At 37.6% G+C, this 18,367-nt stretch overlaps 1 protein-coding gene across 4 annotated transcripts in view; it reads left to right on the top strand.

The window, feature by feature from the left end:
• Positions 1-18,367, top strand: part of if (integrin subunit alpha inflated) — a 121,280-nt gene that overhangs the window by 47,963 nt on the left and 54,950 nt on the right. For all 4 annotated transcript variants that reach the window (XM_034984884.2, XM_069509699.1, XM_069509700.1 and 1 more), the window contains exon 3: positions 9,558-9,655. In XM_034984884.2, coding sequence (XP_034840775.1) covers positions 9,558-9,655 — 98 coding nt within the window. The remainder of the gene's footprint in view (positions 1-9,557; positions 9,656-18,367) is intronic.

Raw genomic sequence — 18,367 nt, 5'->3', positions numbered from 1 at the left:
ATGAATAACAACATTGTTACCAATTTCCTCTGCCCACTCGACCACCGCCAACATTTGCCTAACGTTCTCCAAACACTAGTCACGTGCTAATAAATAAACAAGACAATTCAACAATCGCACGACCGAGCACTGCAGTGCTTGGCCAAATATTGGTGCTTGGCCAAATTTGACCAGTCGTGAAGAGGCGTCGAGTGGACCAAGCAAACGCCAGTACAAATTGTAGGTAAGTACATTGATTCCCGCCAATATTTAATGTATAATTGAGTACAGGAAAGAAAAATAACAGATTTTTTTATTATAGGCAGTTAGGCACCTATTTGAAGTAGGTATGTTATTTTAGGGTCCGGTTGGTTTTCAAGTATTTGCATTTAGGGAGTGTCTAGAAGAGAGAGTTTTTACAAAAGACGCTACCTACTTAAGTTGTAATCCAATAGCATTAGCCGTGCTTATATTTATTAGGGGTCCATACTCCATAGTACAGTACGCGACCGAAATTAATGAGCATCGAACTTTAGAAGGAGATAGCAGATTTGTAGAGCGTTGTCCCTGTCATTGCGACCGACAAAACGTCATGTAGGTATGAGTGACAGAGACAACGCTCTACAAAGCCGAAATGTCATTCTAAAGGTCGATGTACCTACATTACTTTCGGCCGCGTGCTGTATTAGGTAGAATAAATATAAATAAATTCTGTTCGGAATGTTTCAGTAATTTCCAAAGATTTCTACTATTCCGAAAGGAGATCGCCCGTGAACGGGCCCTCTTTTGTGGCGTCGTGTCAAAATTTAAATTAATTTTTTTTTAAATGTGTTATTTTTTTACGATTATGTTTTATAACGACTTTTTTTCACTCTATTATTGAAAATATCCACAATTACAGTTAGAATCGTAAACATGCATTTGTTTTGAAGAAGTATTAATTAAATATAACCTCAATATCAGCAATATAAAAAATAAGATTTCTTTATAACCAGGGTGAATAAATAGAAATCGTTTGCAGAATATAAAGAGTTAATTATTTGTCTACAAAATAAAATTAAAACCATGGTGACATAACAATTATATTAGGGGGGGCGCAAAGCTCCTAAGAAAATGGGCAATCTCTTTTGACGATTTTATTTTATTTTATTTTTATTTATTAAATTAACTAACGGCTACTTACACTAATACATTTAAAAAAAACTTAATTCTGAAAATTGTTATAATATGTTTTATGAGCTTCCTTTATGTGTTCAAAAATTGCATATTTTCAGCATTTTATTGCAAGTAGTAAAATATGCATTATTAGGTATAATCTATACTTACCTATTACATACTTGTCAAATAGATAGTTCATACATCCCATATTGTTTCTAAGGTAACAATGAACAGTAGCATCCATCAGACAATAACTGGAGCAAATACAACGCAACTACGATAATCTTAATACGCATACACAATAATCACATCTAGCCCATTCACATTAAGGGTCATGTTTCTCTAAAGTTAATTAGCCTTGTTGCCCTACGTACAGGATCAATTAGCAACAAGTGGAGCGAAGTCGGGGCCAATTCGTTCAATTCGGAGTGCCTCAATTGAGACCAGATTGATGAGGTCTTACGCCGAGGAAATTATTACCTACTAGAAGATGCCCGCGACTTCGTCCGCGTGGATTTAGGTTTTAAAAATCCCGTGGGAAATCTTTGATTTTCCGGGATAAAAAGTAGCCTATGATCTTCCCAGGAATGCAAGCCATCTTTGTGAAAAGTTTGAAGTTGAAGAAAAATGTTTTCCTTCACCAAAATGAAAAATGTTTGTTTTAGGATATATTTCGGAGAGTGTGCTCAGGGACTTTTCGATCTTGTCTCCCCTTCACCATTTTATCACCGAACCGCAAGAAGTAGGGCGAGTTTCCATCCTTATGTCGTCGACATCCCATCCACACACACGAAACGCTTTGCGTCATCATTCCTCATACGCATGGCTGAGGTTTGGAATACTCTTCCACGATATGTGTTTCCTACCAATTACAACCCGGGTATCTTTAAAACAAGAGTGAATAGGCATCTTCTAGGTAAACGCGTCCCATCTTAGGCCGCATCATTACTTTCCATCAGGTGTGATTGTGGTCAAGCGTTCGCCTATAATAAATAAAATAAAAACGTTAAAGCAAGTGATATTTAAACGCTTAAAACGCACTTACGTGCGCTTAACTCCGAATAGTGCGTGCTCGGGATTGAACCCGCGACCTCCCGAATAGGAGTAGGCCGACGTTTTAACCACCAGGATATCACTGTTTTTTATTATACATGCCTGAGAGAACTCTATAATAATTCAAAGATGTGTGAAACTGAAGTCTGCCAATAAATTTTCAAATTGCCACTGTTGGAAATCGTACCCGGGACCCTCTCACTTTGAAAAGCTAGAAGCCCCATTACATGGGAAGGTTAGGTAGGTAGTAGGTACATCAACGTCTACCTATATAAATAACTGTCTGACTAATCTGCAAGAGCCTCAATAGCTCAACGGGTAAAGGAGTGGACTGAAAACCAAAAGGTCGACGGTTCAAATCCCGCCCGTTGCACTATTGTCGTACCTACTCCTAGCACAAGCTTGACGCTTAGTTGGAGAGGAAAGGGGAATATTAGTCATTTAACATGGCTAATATTCATTAAAAAAAATGTGAAAAATATTTGCAGAAATATACCTACCTATGTACGTATGTATTTTAATTATGACGTATATTACAGATAACTCAAATAACCAAATATATGCTGTTGTTTATATATTAAGATTTATATTATCAGTTTTAATAATAATTACTAAGTCTTTATATGGCTACGTGGTTCAACATTTTATGACCTAAACGCTAATTAATGTAAACATATCCTTAGCGTGTGGGAAAACGATTGTTTATGCAAATCGAAAAAGCTAGGTCATTGTCTCTACATATACCTAATACCCAGTGGCGTGCACAGGAGTTCAAGCCAGGGTATGCATTTAGGTATGAACTTATTTTACGGCAGGTTATAATGAAAGATAAGCATTGATATATTACAATGAGGGTAAGCAGTGCGTTTATGCTTCTATGAGCTGCACGCCACTGCTAATACCTATCATCATCATCATGATTCAACCCATCCTCAGCTCACTACAGAGCACGGGTCTCCTCGCAAAGTGAGAAGGGTTTGGCCATAGTCTACTACGCTGGTCATGTGCGGATTGGTAGATCCTAATACCTATAACTATTAACTATTGTTAAAACCTTTATGTTCGGTAGTAACTTAGAGGTTCGAGGTTTGATTCTCAGCTGATCCATTTTTGGGGAAACAAGTTTTTTTAGTGTATTTGACCCACCTCAACTACTGATTTTATGATCAGATCTTAGTCTATGTTAGGTACTTTCTAGGTCTTCAACAATACTTGCTCACGCAAAAAAATCACGTTGATCTGCTCCGTTAACAAACACAAGGACAAACCAACAAACAAACACATTCGCATTTATGATTATATCCGTTTTTCTGTTGCCATTGAACTCTAGAAAAGGGCTCCAGTGTTTTTAACTAATTATCCATAACAGGAGGGGTTCAACCCTCTCTTAACAGTTCACGTAAATTTACTTCATAAGTTGTGGCTGATAAGGGTTACATTTGTGCAAACTTATTTTTGGCCCACCTTTAGTAAATTGTTATGATTTATTTTTAATATCTTTTCATACAACACGGAATTGGTACCATCAAGGTGTCTTGTTTTTTAATTTGTAGACTAGCGCTTGGCTGCAATCAGACCTGGTGGCAAGTGATGATGCAGCGTAAGATGAAGCGAGCTTGCCTAGAAGATGCCTATTCGCTCTTGACTTGAAGGAACCCATATTATAATTGGAGGGGAAAACTGATGCTGGAAGGGTGTTTATAAGTCAATCATGCGTAAACACATAGATAAAAATTCTCCAGCTAAGAGGTAGATGAAGTTTTTTTCTCTCTTTATCTTTATTACTAGCTTATGCTCGTAACTTCGTCCGCGTGGACTACACAAATTTCAAACCCCTATTTCACCCCCTTCGGGGTTGAATTTTCAAAAATCCTTTCTTAGCGGATGTCTACGTAACGTCATAATAACTATCTGCATGCCACATTTCAGCACGATCCGTCCAGTAGTTTTAGCGGTGCATTGATATATCAGTTAGTCAGTCAATCAGTCACCTTTTCCTTTTATATATTTAAAGATATGGAATTGAGAGGATTTTTTTTTGGAAATTTAAGTCTACGAAACTGACTGCAATTGTTAAAGATAGGATGAAGATAGGCCATAAACAATCTACTTATTACATTCTTTATACGAAATGTATCTAAGTATCTTAACTTTAGAGCGGACTTTGTAATTTTATAAGCAACGTTCTTTTCTTCATATATTCGGGACAGTTATCCAATTTATTCTGATTGCCAATTGACACAGTATGCAAGAATTAGCTACCATGGCGACGATATGGTCCTTTCATGGTGTTCATTGGAGCTAATCAATGTCGCGCCATGTTGTAGTAGTATAATTCGTATAATTGTTCAACTTATGATCACAGAATAAAGGAAGAACATAGATGGAGCTTTGTGATGATATCGCAACTTTATTGATGATATTAAAACTTGAAAGCTGAATGTAGAAACTTGGAGGAAATTCGAAAATAACTGTTTTATACATATCAAAAATTGTGGTACCGGCAGATATAACACCACACACACCGAAAATGTTTCCTTTCTCTTCAAAAGTCACGATAGCTAGAGGGATGCAGGTTCGACCCCTGCCTGTTACTCACGCAATTTTTGATATACCTACAGTTTTAAATATCCATTTTATTTATTTGCCTCAGTTCAATTTTTCCTTCAGTCTATGCCTGTTCCCTATGATTAAGTCAAACATTTAGGGTTGTATGACATTTTATTTAGGGCGTCACGGAAGGCGAGTGTTTTTTTGGGTTTTGGGTAAAGGAAATGACAGTTACGAGACTCGTAGGGGTGACTACCCCTCGTAAAGACATGCAATCGGTGCCATGCACTGACTAACGGTATAAATGGTTTCATTCCCTATCATTTTTAATTTCATCATCATTATCATCATCAAAAACCCGTCTGACTAGCTATTATGACGTAGACTTCCAGTAAGAAAAAGATTGAGTTTGAGTTTGAGAGACTGAGTTTGTTGTGGGCTCTTCTCAGACCTGGGCGCGTTTGGAACCCTCGTAGCTTTAGTTTTAAGTTTGCGTAATAATTATCACCACTATATCTTACAAATCTAACACCATACCAGACCATCAATACGAGTAATTTATTACCTATTTTGAATAAATCATTTGACTTTGACTTTGACTTTGACTTTGAAAGGATTTATGAAAATTCGATCCCTAAGGAGGTGAAATAGTGGTTTTGAAACTCGTGTAGTCCACGCGGACGAAGTCGCGAGCATCAGCTAGTGGTAGATAAAACCGTTGCAATGTCCGATACTTACATTTAATTGATAACAATTATGTACCATCAGATAAGTGACCAAATTGCTGGTAGGTACATCATGTTAGGGGCCATCATTGTACCAACGCACATAATTATCTTCTTAAGGTTATGATGCTCATGTCAAAACTTAATGTCTCAATCTCAATACAAGATTGATAACTGAAATCAGTATACAGGGTGTGGTAATAGTACGATTCTTTTTTCAAGCGTTACTCGCACAGATCTCTTGTGGAGATGATTCAGCTTTTAGAATTTTATTTATAAGTAATTAGCTGATGCCCGCGACTTCGTACGCGTGGAGTTAGGTTTTTTACAAATCCCGTGGGAACTCTTTAATTTTCCGGGATAAAAAGTAGTAAGTATGTCCTTCCCCGGGATATTAGCTAACTCTGTACCAAATTTCATCAAAATCGGTTGAACGGTTGGGCCGTGAAAAGCTAGCAGACAGACAGACAGCCAGACACACTTTCGCATTTATAATATTAGTATGGATTATTTATTATTGTTTCAGTACAATATTATGCAACAAGGTATCTACAAAGCTTCAACAAATCACAGTCTCTTTGAATATTATGATGGTACTAGTTAATATGGCAATGAAGATTTATTACAATGCTATTTGCTCAACGTATTAATTGATTGATACAACACCTTAATAAAAACTAGATTCGAAATTATTGTATCAAAGTAAAAAAAAACTGCACTTAAATGAATTGCCAAAAAGCTGGTACCTACCAGATTAGTTTTGCCTCGAAAAAAGTCAAACGTTAAAATTGTTAATGTTCCTGAAAATATTTATACTTAATAACTTAATTTTTAAAAAAATTACCCCCGAATTGGAACACCATGTACACACATTAGGAGAACCATGATATTGTGTACTCTTGTAATTTCCCACAAGAGAAAGAGATAACAGGAACAATAAAACTGCACTATAATTTACAAGCGATCGTATAAGGCTTCCCATTAAAGGTTCGCGATAAAAATCAAGTTAAAAATCATTGACATACGAAATACAAGATATACAAAAGGAAGAAATGGGCGAGATTTCGTCAAGGTTTTTGTTAGTTCTTTTTGATAGCGTTCTGGCAGATTGATTACTGAATTACTCAATAGTTATATATGTCCCGCTAATTGCTATTGCGCTGGAACCATGTCTCATTAACATCAAAATGACGTCATTTTGACGTCAGCCGAAATAAAAAAATATTAGTTAGGTAGGATTCCTACCTTACTAATGCCTACCCTGGCTTCAAACCCTGTGCACGCCACTGCATACAATGTAAATAGTCTGAGCTAATAATTACCAATAGTTACCTAACCACTAGAACTGCTACGTGATAGATGATATATACGCGTGGAATGATGCCCCAACATTAGTTGCACTTCCTTGAACACCCAAGTTGATTCTTCGCGCAAATGAACCAGTGCTTTTGCCATCAGTTTGTATCTATCTTGTTTTATAATATCAATGGGCACGAGTTAAGAGGTTTCGGGTGGCGGATCTGTGGGTCCGTTGCGCAAACACGGGGCGGGGCGCGGCGTCTCTGATTTATTCGGCGCATTGAATCCGGCTCGCGGCGTATTTGTCAGTCGCCTTATATGAACCACTGTAGTCTGTACCCATATTGGGCGAGGAAGTCGGACTTGTGTGCATTGGGAATTGGGATGATGTACGAGTACGTAAAGAAAAATACCGAGGGATACCGAGAAGTATTTACATACCAAGCAATTTTACGTACCTAGTCTAGAAGGCTTTTTTTAAAATTCAGTTACAACTTAAAAGTTAGCCGTTGACTGTAATCTCACCTGGTGGTAAGTGATGATGGGATGTGGCAGTTTTTATTAAACCCATGCCCCTTTGGTTTCTTCTTCTTCTTCTTTCTTCTTTGGGGCTATACAGGTCCTTGCTATCCCTGAATCACTGCGACCGTCTCCGATCTATTGTGTTTGCCTCCACTTCTTTCTTCACACTTCCTTATCAAATCCTGTGGCCGCCAGATACAGCAGCACCTTCTTGACTGGAATTGAAGTAACATCCAGATAAATGATATGTCTCCCTAGGTGGATGCTAGCAGGGCAGAAGCAAATAATGTGCATCGGAGTCTCGGGAGACTCGTGGCACAGTCTGCAGCCCTATTGCTGCCCTGCCCCTTTGGTTTTCTTTAATTTGAAAATGTACATTTTTGCTAACAAAAACAAAAAAACAAAGACGTTAGGCAATTGCCTTCCAATGACTAACGCCACTGGCAATGTAAACGCAGTAAAAGGTTAAAGAAATTGGTTTAAAGTCGAGGTACAGGCGAGTTTTCCCCATGACTCATGGTGTGGACAGTAGAGTGACGACGAGGGTAACTATGTACTTAGGTAATGACCGTTTTATGTGACCGTCCGATACCATAAAACGGAAAACGGAAATGAAGAATAGTGAGAACATAATATTTGTTGCTCTAAATCTAATCATCTAATCTATATAATATAAAAGGAAAAGCTGACTGACTGACTGACTGATCTATCAACACACAGCTCGAACTACTGGACGGATCGAGCTGTAATTTGGCATGTAGATAGCTATTATGACGTAGGCATCCGCTAAGAAAGGATTTTTGAAAATTCAACCCCTAAAGGGGTAAAAATAGGGGTTTGAATTAAGCGGGCATTTAAGCGAGTTTTAATATTGTGACTAATCAAGTCTACCTATCGGATCCCAGAATTGAAATGATTACTAACCCGAGAGGAAATAATGCACATCGAATTTTTAGAAAGAGATTTTGGCTTCGTAGACCGTCGTTCTCTGTCACTCATATCCATGTGACGTTTTGTCGATCGCGCGCTCTACAAAACCATTATCTCTTTCTAAAGTTGGATGTCCAATATTTCCTGCTGGTAGTGGCGTGCATAGGGTTTAGATAGGAACGGAAAACAAGAGTGAATAGGCACCTTCTAGGCGAACGCGTCCCATCTTAGGCCATATCATCACTTTCCATCAGGTGTGGTCGTGGTCAAGCGTGCGCCTATATAGGTAACGAATAAAAAAAAAATAAAAAAACTTATTTACTAGCACGGCCTAAAGGAAAATGAGCCTCTATGACATGCCCGCCCCTGTCTGCTGGGTACTGACAAACGAAGAGAGAATAGGCGCAGAAGAAAAAGCTACCGAAGTGCTTCATACAATTTAACAAAGTCAATCTGTTTAAAAGCCTTATCCTGAGAGTGTACAGTCATTAGCATTATCAACCTGAGTGCATTACAATAGTTATGACGTCATCTGCGTATCTACCGTACTCACTTCCGTAAGGGCGATTACGCACTGCATCCGATCCGAATCCGTGAAAATACGTTTCGAAGTAGTCATAGAACCATTTGTAGGTAATTACATGATAAAGAAGTCATTTGTAAGCCATAATATTTGTAGTTTGAACTTTTTAACGATAAAAGAGCATAAGGAATAGTTGTACAAAACTGGTTTTTTCCAACCCTGACTGACATGAGTAGCTGACACGTAGTATTTAAGCTCATTTTGTCCTGAATCCATATTATGAATAAATAATTACTAAGTATCACCCAAAATATAAAATTATGTACTAGCTTATCCATCCCTACTACGCAGTACGCATGGAGGAATTTTAAAAAACCTTTCTCAAGAAGCTATTATACCTTCCTAAATTTAGACGACTAAATGATTTTGTTCCCATCTTCAGATCAGTGCAATGTGTATGTTACACTGCTCTGAAGTTAGTAACAAAATTATTTAGTCGTCTTTAGGAAAGTATAATAACCCCTTTAACGGAAGACTAGGTTATAGAGAAAACCTACGTATGCAACAATTCAAGTTTGTGTGTTGATAAATCTTTATACTTATATATAAAAATGAATCGCTAAATGTGTTGCTGATCGCAAATCTCGAGAACTGCTGAACAGATTTCGCTAATTCTTTTTTTATAATATTCCTTGAAGTACGAGGATGGTTCTTACGGAGAGAAAAATTTAAAAGAATCAACTGTTAGGCGGTACGAAGTTCGCTGGGGCAGCTAGCTATAATGTGCGTCATTAATGATTTTATTGTTTGTTTTGCAGATAATAATCTGGACACTGCGCACCGGCAAATCGACCAGAAGTCCAACCAGTGGTTTGGAGCCACTCTGACCAGCACTGGCAGAAACGGACCGATTGTGGTAAGTGACCATAACTCATAACCGACATTTTTATTATTATTATTTTCAGTCTATGGCAATAGGCACTGGACAATAAACATTAATTATTCTTATTCCAAATCGCTGGTCTTTTAAGAACCTCATGTTTACAACGGACCGCTTGCGCTGTCGATGCGTTGTCGGTTTCTAAAGCGTGTGGCGATGATATTCCTCTGCCCTGGTTCGAGCTACAGCGCGAGCAGCGAGTTGCGATTTTTTTTCCGTAGTCCGGGGGGTTTCATACAAGTCCATAAGATGCAAAAATTCCATGCGAAAATGCACCGCATCAAATCTGTAGCAATCCACATACTTTAGTTCCGGTGCGGAATTAATTCCGCAGTGCGCGCGCTTCTATGTAGTTCTATAGTTAACAGATTTTGCGGGAAAAAACCGTACGAAAATTTAATCGAAAGAAAGCAAAGGTTGCTATTACAATGTCCAACATTAACCACATTGTGTTGAATAGCCGTAATTATTTCAAGTTTATGGTGTTAGACGTTAGTCTGTGTGACCCCATAAAGAGTGGTATAGTGACCTATAAAGTTTATGGGACGACCGGACTGCACCCTTCCTGTTACACCCAGCGAGCGTTGTGAACTGATTTGAGTAATATATCGCTTTGAAACAATAGTTTTACTAACTACATAATCTATATATATAAAAGGAAAAGGTGACTGACTGACTGACTGACTGACTGACTGATCTATCAACGCACAGCTCAAACTACTGGACGGATCGGGCTGAAATTTGGTATGCAGATAGCTATTATGACGTAGACATCCGCTAAGAAAGGATTTTTGAAAATTCAACCCCTGAGTGGGTGAAATAGGGATTTGAAATTTGTGTAGTCCACGCGGACGAAGTCGCGAGCATAGGCTAGTATTATATTATATTATAATTTCAGCGTCTACCGCATTGATTTAATTAATTAATTTTAAGATTTGTATCAGAAACATAAATATAACGTTTATAAAAATAAATAAAAGGCCGTTCATAACATAAATCATCAGTCGATACAAACCATGAGATTGATAATTAAGATAAGGAGGCAATTCACAACTACATAATTTTAGTCAAATTTAACTCACGAGGTACATTTTTTGTTAAATAGCGTGACATTATATAAAAATGAAAGTTGTCTTTTCACGGTACGGTTTGTCAGGGCCATTAATTTTCCCGGCGAAAGGCTTTGATATTTGCAAAGTGGGTCAATAGATCTACGGGCGAGTAGTATTGGGTCAGGAAACCCCGTGGAAGGGTAGGTTTGGAGGTCAGATGGGCCGTCATTGGGGTTGATGCTATTAGGCCAGCTGTTTACGACTTGTGGACAGATTACTTATCTGTGCCAGGGGAAATGGTGCTAGAGAAAATGCTAATATACAATATTGTGCTGGTTTCTTGAACATACGAGGTATATTTTGCCTGCTAAGTTTAACTTGTGTGTAAGGTAAACTTGGGGTTATCAGTCGTTTCATTAGCAAATTGGACCTCAGTGAAACTAGACCTCACCATTGCTTTTTAATAGGCATAATTATTGTCATCAAGCGCAAGCATTATTGCGATTAAAGAAAAACTTTATGGTTTTTAGCAGCTTATCAATTTTTGTAATAATTGGCTAATTCTGTAGTACACAAAAGTCGAAATTACGCAACAATATTTAACATTTTCAAACTCTGGAGTAAGTAGGTACCTACATGAGCATCTCCTCCGGTTAAAACCGGTACAAGTTGGTTAAAAGTGGTAATATTATATCTTTACAGGGAGCTTTATAATTTTAGGAATGTTGCCAGTACAGCTAAATACATTGGCTAAGGAAAACTAGATACCTCAGCTATTCACCCAATGGTTATTCATACTCTGCGCTTCTCCGGTTTTTGCGCGTTCGCAGATCACACAGCGCACGCCTTCGCCGAAGCCTCTCCGCTGCAGTTTTTGCTCCACCTTCGAAGGAGACGGAATTTTTATTTAGGTATGCCGAATTAGTGCAAAAACGGACCTCTCTCAAGCCGCGGCAATTTGTTTAGCGTTTTGTTTTGTTTGCGAACGTGTTCGTGGTCTGAATTTTTGATGGATTCTCCGGTATACATGGTGTTAGGAAATTCATTTGTTGTAAAAGTTTCAATACGATTTGATTTTTCGGATATATAGGTACGTGAAGTTTACACAATTTTCTGGTTTCTTTCTTTTTTAAATTTGTCGGTATAATGTGACTGGTTCTGTATAAGTCCCGCAAATTGCTATTGCGCTGGAACCATGTCTCATGAACATCGAAATGACGTCATTTTGACGTCAGCCGAAATAAAAATATACCATCAGCTCGAAACTTCAATCTAGTGCTGACGTTTCTAAAATGGCGGCCACGCGCAGTAGCAATTTACGGGACTTATAGTACACCACCTCTAAACTTACTTAAAATGATATGTCTGACATGTATTGCTATCTCTTTCATAATGCTCCCAGCCGCGGAAAAGGATATCACTAGATTTAGACCTGTCAATTTAGTTTAGTATAGTAAGAAAATAAGTAAACAGAGTTAGCCTTATTATGTATATTGTGCTTTTGGCTTAGTTACAAATTTTGAGGAGGCTATGTATAGTGTAGCAAATCCTCGATTCATTTCCAAACAGGCTCAATGGTACCATCACGCAGTTAATAAGTAGTCTATCTGTCTGTCTGCTAGCTTGTCACGGCCCATCCGTTCAACCGTTTTAACGAAATTTGGTACAGAGATAGCTTGCATCCCGTGGAAGGACATAGGCTAATTTTTTCCCGGAAAATAAAAAGTTCCCGCTAGACTTTTTAAAAACCTAAATCCACGCGGACAAAGTCGTGGGCATCATCTATTTTTTTTTATTTTTTTTATTTTTTTTTTATTAGATATGCCAACGATAAATTGTAACAACATTCACAAATATTAAAAACATGTCACAAACAATTCCAGTCCTACTACAATCATCAATTATAGGCATATACAGCATTACGTAAGTCTCCGATTGTGTTAACAATAAGCTACCTACATTGCAAACTTTTAACATTAACCTTTAATTAATAAATATAATCTACAGCTAAATTAATAGATACAATTGCTTAATTCATAAAATTAGTTGCTCATTACATAAAAATTAATTAATCTAGTTAATTTTAAAATCAAATTTATGCAAAAAGTTAAAGGTAGAGCATCCTGGTTGCATATACCGGAGAAAATTTCAAATTGGTAGCTTATAACTTCCCTCTGGCAGTTACAGCACAAATATTCAAAGTGATTCTAATAAAACTAAATAGGTACTTAATTGAAAGTGAAGCATCCTGTACAGTCGGGTACAATATCGTTTTAAGAATGTATTGATTTATAATTGCACGCCCGATACGTCGCGACTGGCGCTGCGACTTGCGAGTAGGGTCACCAAATGTGAAATGGAAAAGTCCTGCGGCTCGATTGATCGATGACAGCTACAATGTCACGATCCCAATCATCTCTGATTGGTTAATGGTCACTCACTGTTGGCTGCAATGTCTGTTGCAACAAGAATACAATAAAATCAGCCAATCACAACGATTGCGATTGTAATAATGATTGATGCAGTTTTCCCGCAATCGAGCAGCTGATAAAATGCTTGAAAGCAAGCACCGCATCAGTGTCATAAAATGTATTATTTGTTTCGTGGTAAGGATGCGACGCGACGGATCACGGACTATGATCATGGAATGAAAGATATGATTCTGTTGATTCTAAAAAGTATCATTTGAACACGATTCGAAGAGAAAAAACGAATCAAAGAAAATGGTGCCATACAGCCGCTGAGTAAGTATGAACTTATAATGAATTTTTTTCAAACTTATACTCAGTGTCTCTCGGATTCTAACAATATACGTACCCATACATCTAAATCTATACGGGCATTTAGATATTCTGGTGGAATAAACAAACTCACATACAAACATAAACACTGAAAACACTACACTTCTTTTTCACTAACCATCATTGACTTATATATTACTTCGTAAACCATACTGTAATTTCCAAAGTGTAGCGGAAATTACTGCCATATCAAAGTAAATCTTGACGTCTATTAACCCTACTAACGAGTATGTTTTGCTCAATTTGTTATTTATAACGAATGTCTCGCATCCACGCTAAGAGCTCACTTTGGCCTGATCTGTAATTGTTATTCCTTTTATTAGGTGCGTATTGTGGTCTGTTTTTGCTGGTTTTTATTGCTTCACATTCCCACGACTGAGGTATCTAGTAATTTGTCTTTTGCCTTATCGGGAAGCGTAGTTTCTTACAGGATTTCCATTGGTAATTGAAGATGTTTGCCGTTCTTACTTACTTAGTTGTTTTATTCTCTAATGTTAACAGGAGGTTAATTGCATAATGTAGTCGCAATTAGTTTAGCTTTAATTCCGAAAAACATACAATTCATACCAGTACTATCAATTTAAATGCGAAAGTGTGTTTTTCAGTTTCTATCTCTGCTACCTTTTCACGACCCATCCTTTTGTCCGATTTTGAAAGAATTCAAAACTTCATTTGGAAATCAATCAATGGAAATCTTTTACATAACTATTTATTTATCGTTTTACATATGATGTATATATAATGTATACCTATTGACACTGCTATATAAGGCCGAGTAATGCATTGACACAAGGTTTTACTCGAAAAGAGTAATTCTCTATTGCTATCGGAACGTGTATCGCTTACTATTACAATTGCAAATATGTTTCCTGTGATAAATCGCAAGATATCGCCGTTTGATGCTGGCTGCGTACGCGCATTTACTTAGTATAGATAAACATAGACTGAGAAATAAATAGACTTTCCTTAGTCAAATCAACATCAATATCATATTTGACGACCTCCCTGGCGCAGTGGTAAGCGCTGTGGTCTTATTAGTGGGAGTTCCCAGGTTCGATTCCTGGCAGGGGTTTGGAATTTTATGATTTCTATATTTCTGGTCTGGTCTGGTGGGAGGCATCGGCCGTGGCTAGTTACCACCCTACCGCCAAGCGATTTAGCGTTCCGGTACGATGCCGTGTAGAAACCAAAGGGGCATTTATTAAAAACTGCTATACCCGTTCCAGGTTAGCCCGCTTCCATTTTAGACTGCATCGTCAATTACCACCAGGTGAGATTGCAGTCAAGGGCTAACTTGTATCTGAATAAAGGTTGGTCAGTTAAAAATACCCCGTCATAGCCTCTAATCAGAAATAACAATTAATCAGAACTGTTCAAAATCAACAAAAAACTGTGCTTCACCAACTGTCGAAATCTGCAGCAAACAAGGAAAAAATACCTATATATACTGCGGTAGGTACCTTACCTACATCAAAAATTTGTTGAGACACACACCTATAACATATGTACGTACAAAGCTGAATTTCAAGCCGATCAAGCTAAAGCTGGTTGCAAATATTTGCTCCAATTCTGTACCAAGAGTATATCTATGGCAGGTAATCTATTCAATTGTCCAATCTATGGCCCAGGTTTTATACCCAGGCGTCTGTATATGGGGCTGGACTGATTGATGCGACGATACCCTTCCATCCTCCCGTTCTTAGTAATATTCGATTATTCGCATTGTTTACTTTGTATCGGCATCAACTTGCGGATTAGTTCACGGTAGGCGCCTTTCCGAGAACCTTGGAATTTATTTGCTTTGCTTTCTTTAGGTGTTAGAATTTAGATAGAATCTTATTCATATAATCGTTATTCTCATAGTGCTATATTCAACACGGGTACTTTAATGAAGAACTTGGAAGAATCATGCATATTGTACCGCGATCCATACATATTTATTTAGATTGTAGTAAAGCTTGTAGACCCGTTAATAAACTTAACACACACAAATGCAACGCTTGCTTTTATTCCACAGTACAAATCTATGTTATCTTGGACGACTTGGTCTTTCAAACTTGAACCTAAATCTATAACAAACACACTTTCGCACTGATTGATTAGATATAAGTTCCTTGAGCAAGAAAGTAGTCGATATCTAGTCACTTCCACAACGGCGGCGGAACAAGTGTCTTATTTAAAATGTATCCAATAACCCAACCATTAAGCCCATTAAAGTTTTGGGTAGAATAAAAGCGATAAATATCCGTATATCGCCCTCCAAAAGTTCAAAGCCACATCGGACGTTCCAAGTTTCAACCTAAATTTGTAATCTGAGCGCGAAACAATTTCGGCGGAATCCCGTAGGTGAGGTATTTAAGCAAACAAATTGTCCGGTGATTTGTCAGACGGATTCTTTACTTCTTGCTGCGCCGGCGCACCTAATATGGCATCGTACGGTTGACAGCTACGCACGTCGGATTTGGACGGTGTCCTTTTACGGCGGCCCTCTCTTATTGTCTACCTTTGGAGTGAATGTCTGGGATGTTTTCGCGTTTCACCATTATTTCACATTAACTTATTGGGCAGAGGCTCTCAAAGTGATTTTACGGTGGCCCGGTTATTTATAAGCTTTATCTTCGTGACCCACTTGTTTGGTTTATTTATAAGATCACGGGCTCTACCGTGGTATAGTTTTACAGCTGTTGCTATTGCAATCTTCTGACTGATCTTGGCTGACACTCTCTCGCATTTGAAACTTCATTAAAAATTCTTCTCCATCTCACCTCCGTCCATTGGAGGTTGGCCGTCCTTTTTTTGGCGGTCATCTAGTCCTAGTTTCCTGTCTTTCGCCAAACGAAAAATATGATGTATTCAGCCAATTCCAAAATCAACCAGCAGAATTTTGAATTTTGAGTTGAGAACCTCCCGAATTGACCTGTTCCTTTTTGGAAGTCAGTTGAAAGGATTTTGGATTTTACCTACTTCTAGACATCCTTAACAACAGTCATATCACCCAATACTTTACTTTCTTGGGCAGGTCAAGTAATCCAGGAATTCTAATTACTTAGATACTGATTATTAAGGAGCGCCGGTTCGCCAACAAACTGGCTCACCAGTTTGGCGAGAGTCAAAAAATATACATATCTTGTATCCTATTTGATTAAAAATTAAAAAATATTTATAAAAAATCCCACCCACAAATTTTTCGGACCACAAAAGTTAAGTTACCACTATCAGTTCTTTTCATGTCTGTAAACTTAGTAAACATTGTAATGTTGCAATCAACATCAAAATCATTAATAACACGCTATTTAAATCCCATTCTTCATTAACACGAAAGAATAATCCCAAATTGGTCACGCGTGCCGAACTTATGTTACCATTATGTTATAGATTACAGTACAAGACGAGCCATAGAGCAACACAATCCGGAGTAGAGTATTATAGTCCGTACAAAATGACTTCTCACGCGCCATTTTAACTCCATGGGTTATTAATGTCATAGATTTCTTGCGGGATTCAAAAAACCTATATTCACGCGGTCAAAGTCACGGGTATCATCTAGTTATCAATAAAGCTCAGCTGATACCATAACATAAGCTTTTAACATACGTTACTTACCTTGCTTGCGATAAGTTCTACTCGTGCACGATAACCTTAAGACATCACATGACAACCTCGTACTTGTACAATGGAGAAAAATAAACAAGCATTTCATAAACATTACTAAAATAAAAATGGTAAAAATAATGCCATTGCTAAGGGTAGTGGGCGGGGAGTTGCATTTCATTCGGGTTTCAGTTATCGAGCACGGGAAGTTTAATACATAAACTAATTGGAATTTCTACATTAAGGCACCAAGCGCTCACAGGCTTAATTTTCATTCAGTGTGGCGTTGGGGTTGTCCGGATAAGGAAACGAACGCTAACCCTGAGCCAAGTTCACACCCGCCACGCTTTTGGCTCGCTAGCTTGAGTCCGTGTGCTTAAAAAGCCATTCAAACATACCTCGAAGGACGATGAGATCTTCATTATTATTATGTTTACTGTTTGTGACCAAGTGGGCGCGCAGTTTGGTAGAGATATCGTATTGGATACGATAGCGTCTTCCCTTCTAGGGTGGGGCCGCGATACTTAACTTGAAAAAGTGAAGCAAAAAAATCTATTAGCCCGCGGTGCTTCGGCCTCATTCATTAGGAACCATTCTGTTATTTCTATTATTTAATTATAGCCCTTTACAGCATTTCGTTACGGTTAAGTATTAATGAGAAACGAGTGCTCGTAAGGAATGGGAAAACAAAACGATTACAAATGATAGTAATTATTATGATTATTGTTGATCGTATTTAAATCGTTGATGTCATTATCTAGGTAGATACCTTTTTACTAACGCAGATATGTAAAAACAAAAGTGTATATAAAAATATGATGAACTTTATTATGGTTTTGTTTAAAATAGGTACATAATTTAAATCTTAGCGAATATTTATTTATTTTCAAAAACATAAAATTGGTTTGCTGGTACTCGTATGCGCTTGACGGCTTATCTTAGCACTGCACATTTGCCAATATGTTAACTTAGACCTTAGACCTAAATACAAAAACAAAATATTGATAAAATTTGATGTGGTTATCTCATAACTTTATGGTGACAGCCGAATGCTACAGATAAATTTAATTTTAGTTTAGGTTAGATATATAGTGGCTAATTTTGTCGTAGCACGCAATCTCTAATGTCAGATCAAAATCTTAATTGAATTGTTATTTCGAAAAAGGATAGCACTAGATTTAGACCTGTCGATTTAGTTTAGAGATTAAGTGCAAAAGAATTAGGCTGAGATCTATAGAGCGCAC

The sequence above is a fragment of the Maniola hyperantus genome, chromosome 3 (assembly GCF_902806685.2).
Source record: "Maniola hyperantus chromosome 3, iAphHyp1.2, whole genome shotgun sequence".
NCBI classification, from domain to species: Eukaryota; Metazoa; Arthropoda; class Insecta; order Lepidoptera; family Nymphalidae; genus Maniola; species Maniola hyperantus.
Note: the sequence above shows the minus strand (reverse complement) of the source record. Positions and strands in the feature narration are given on the sequence as shown.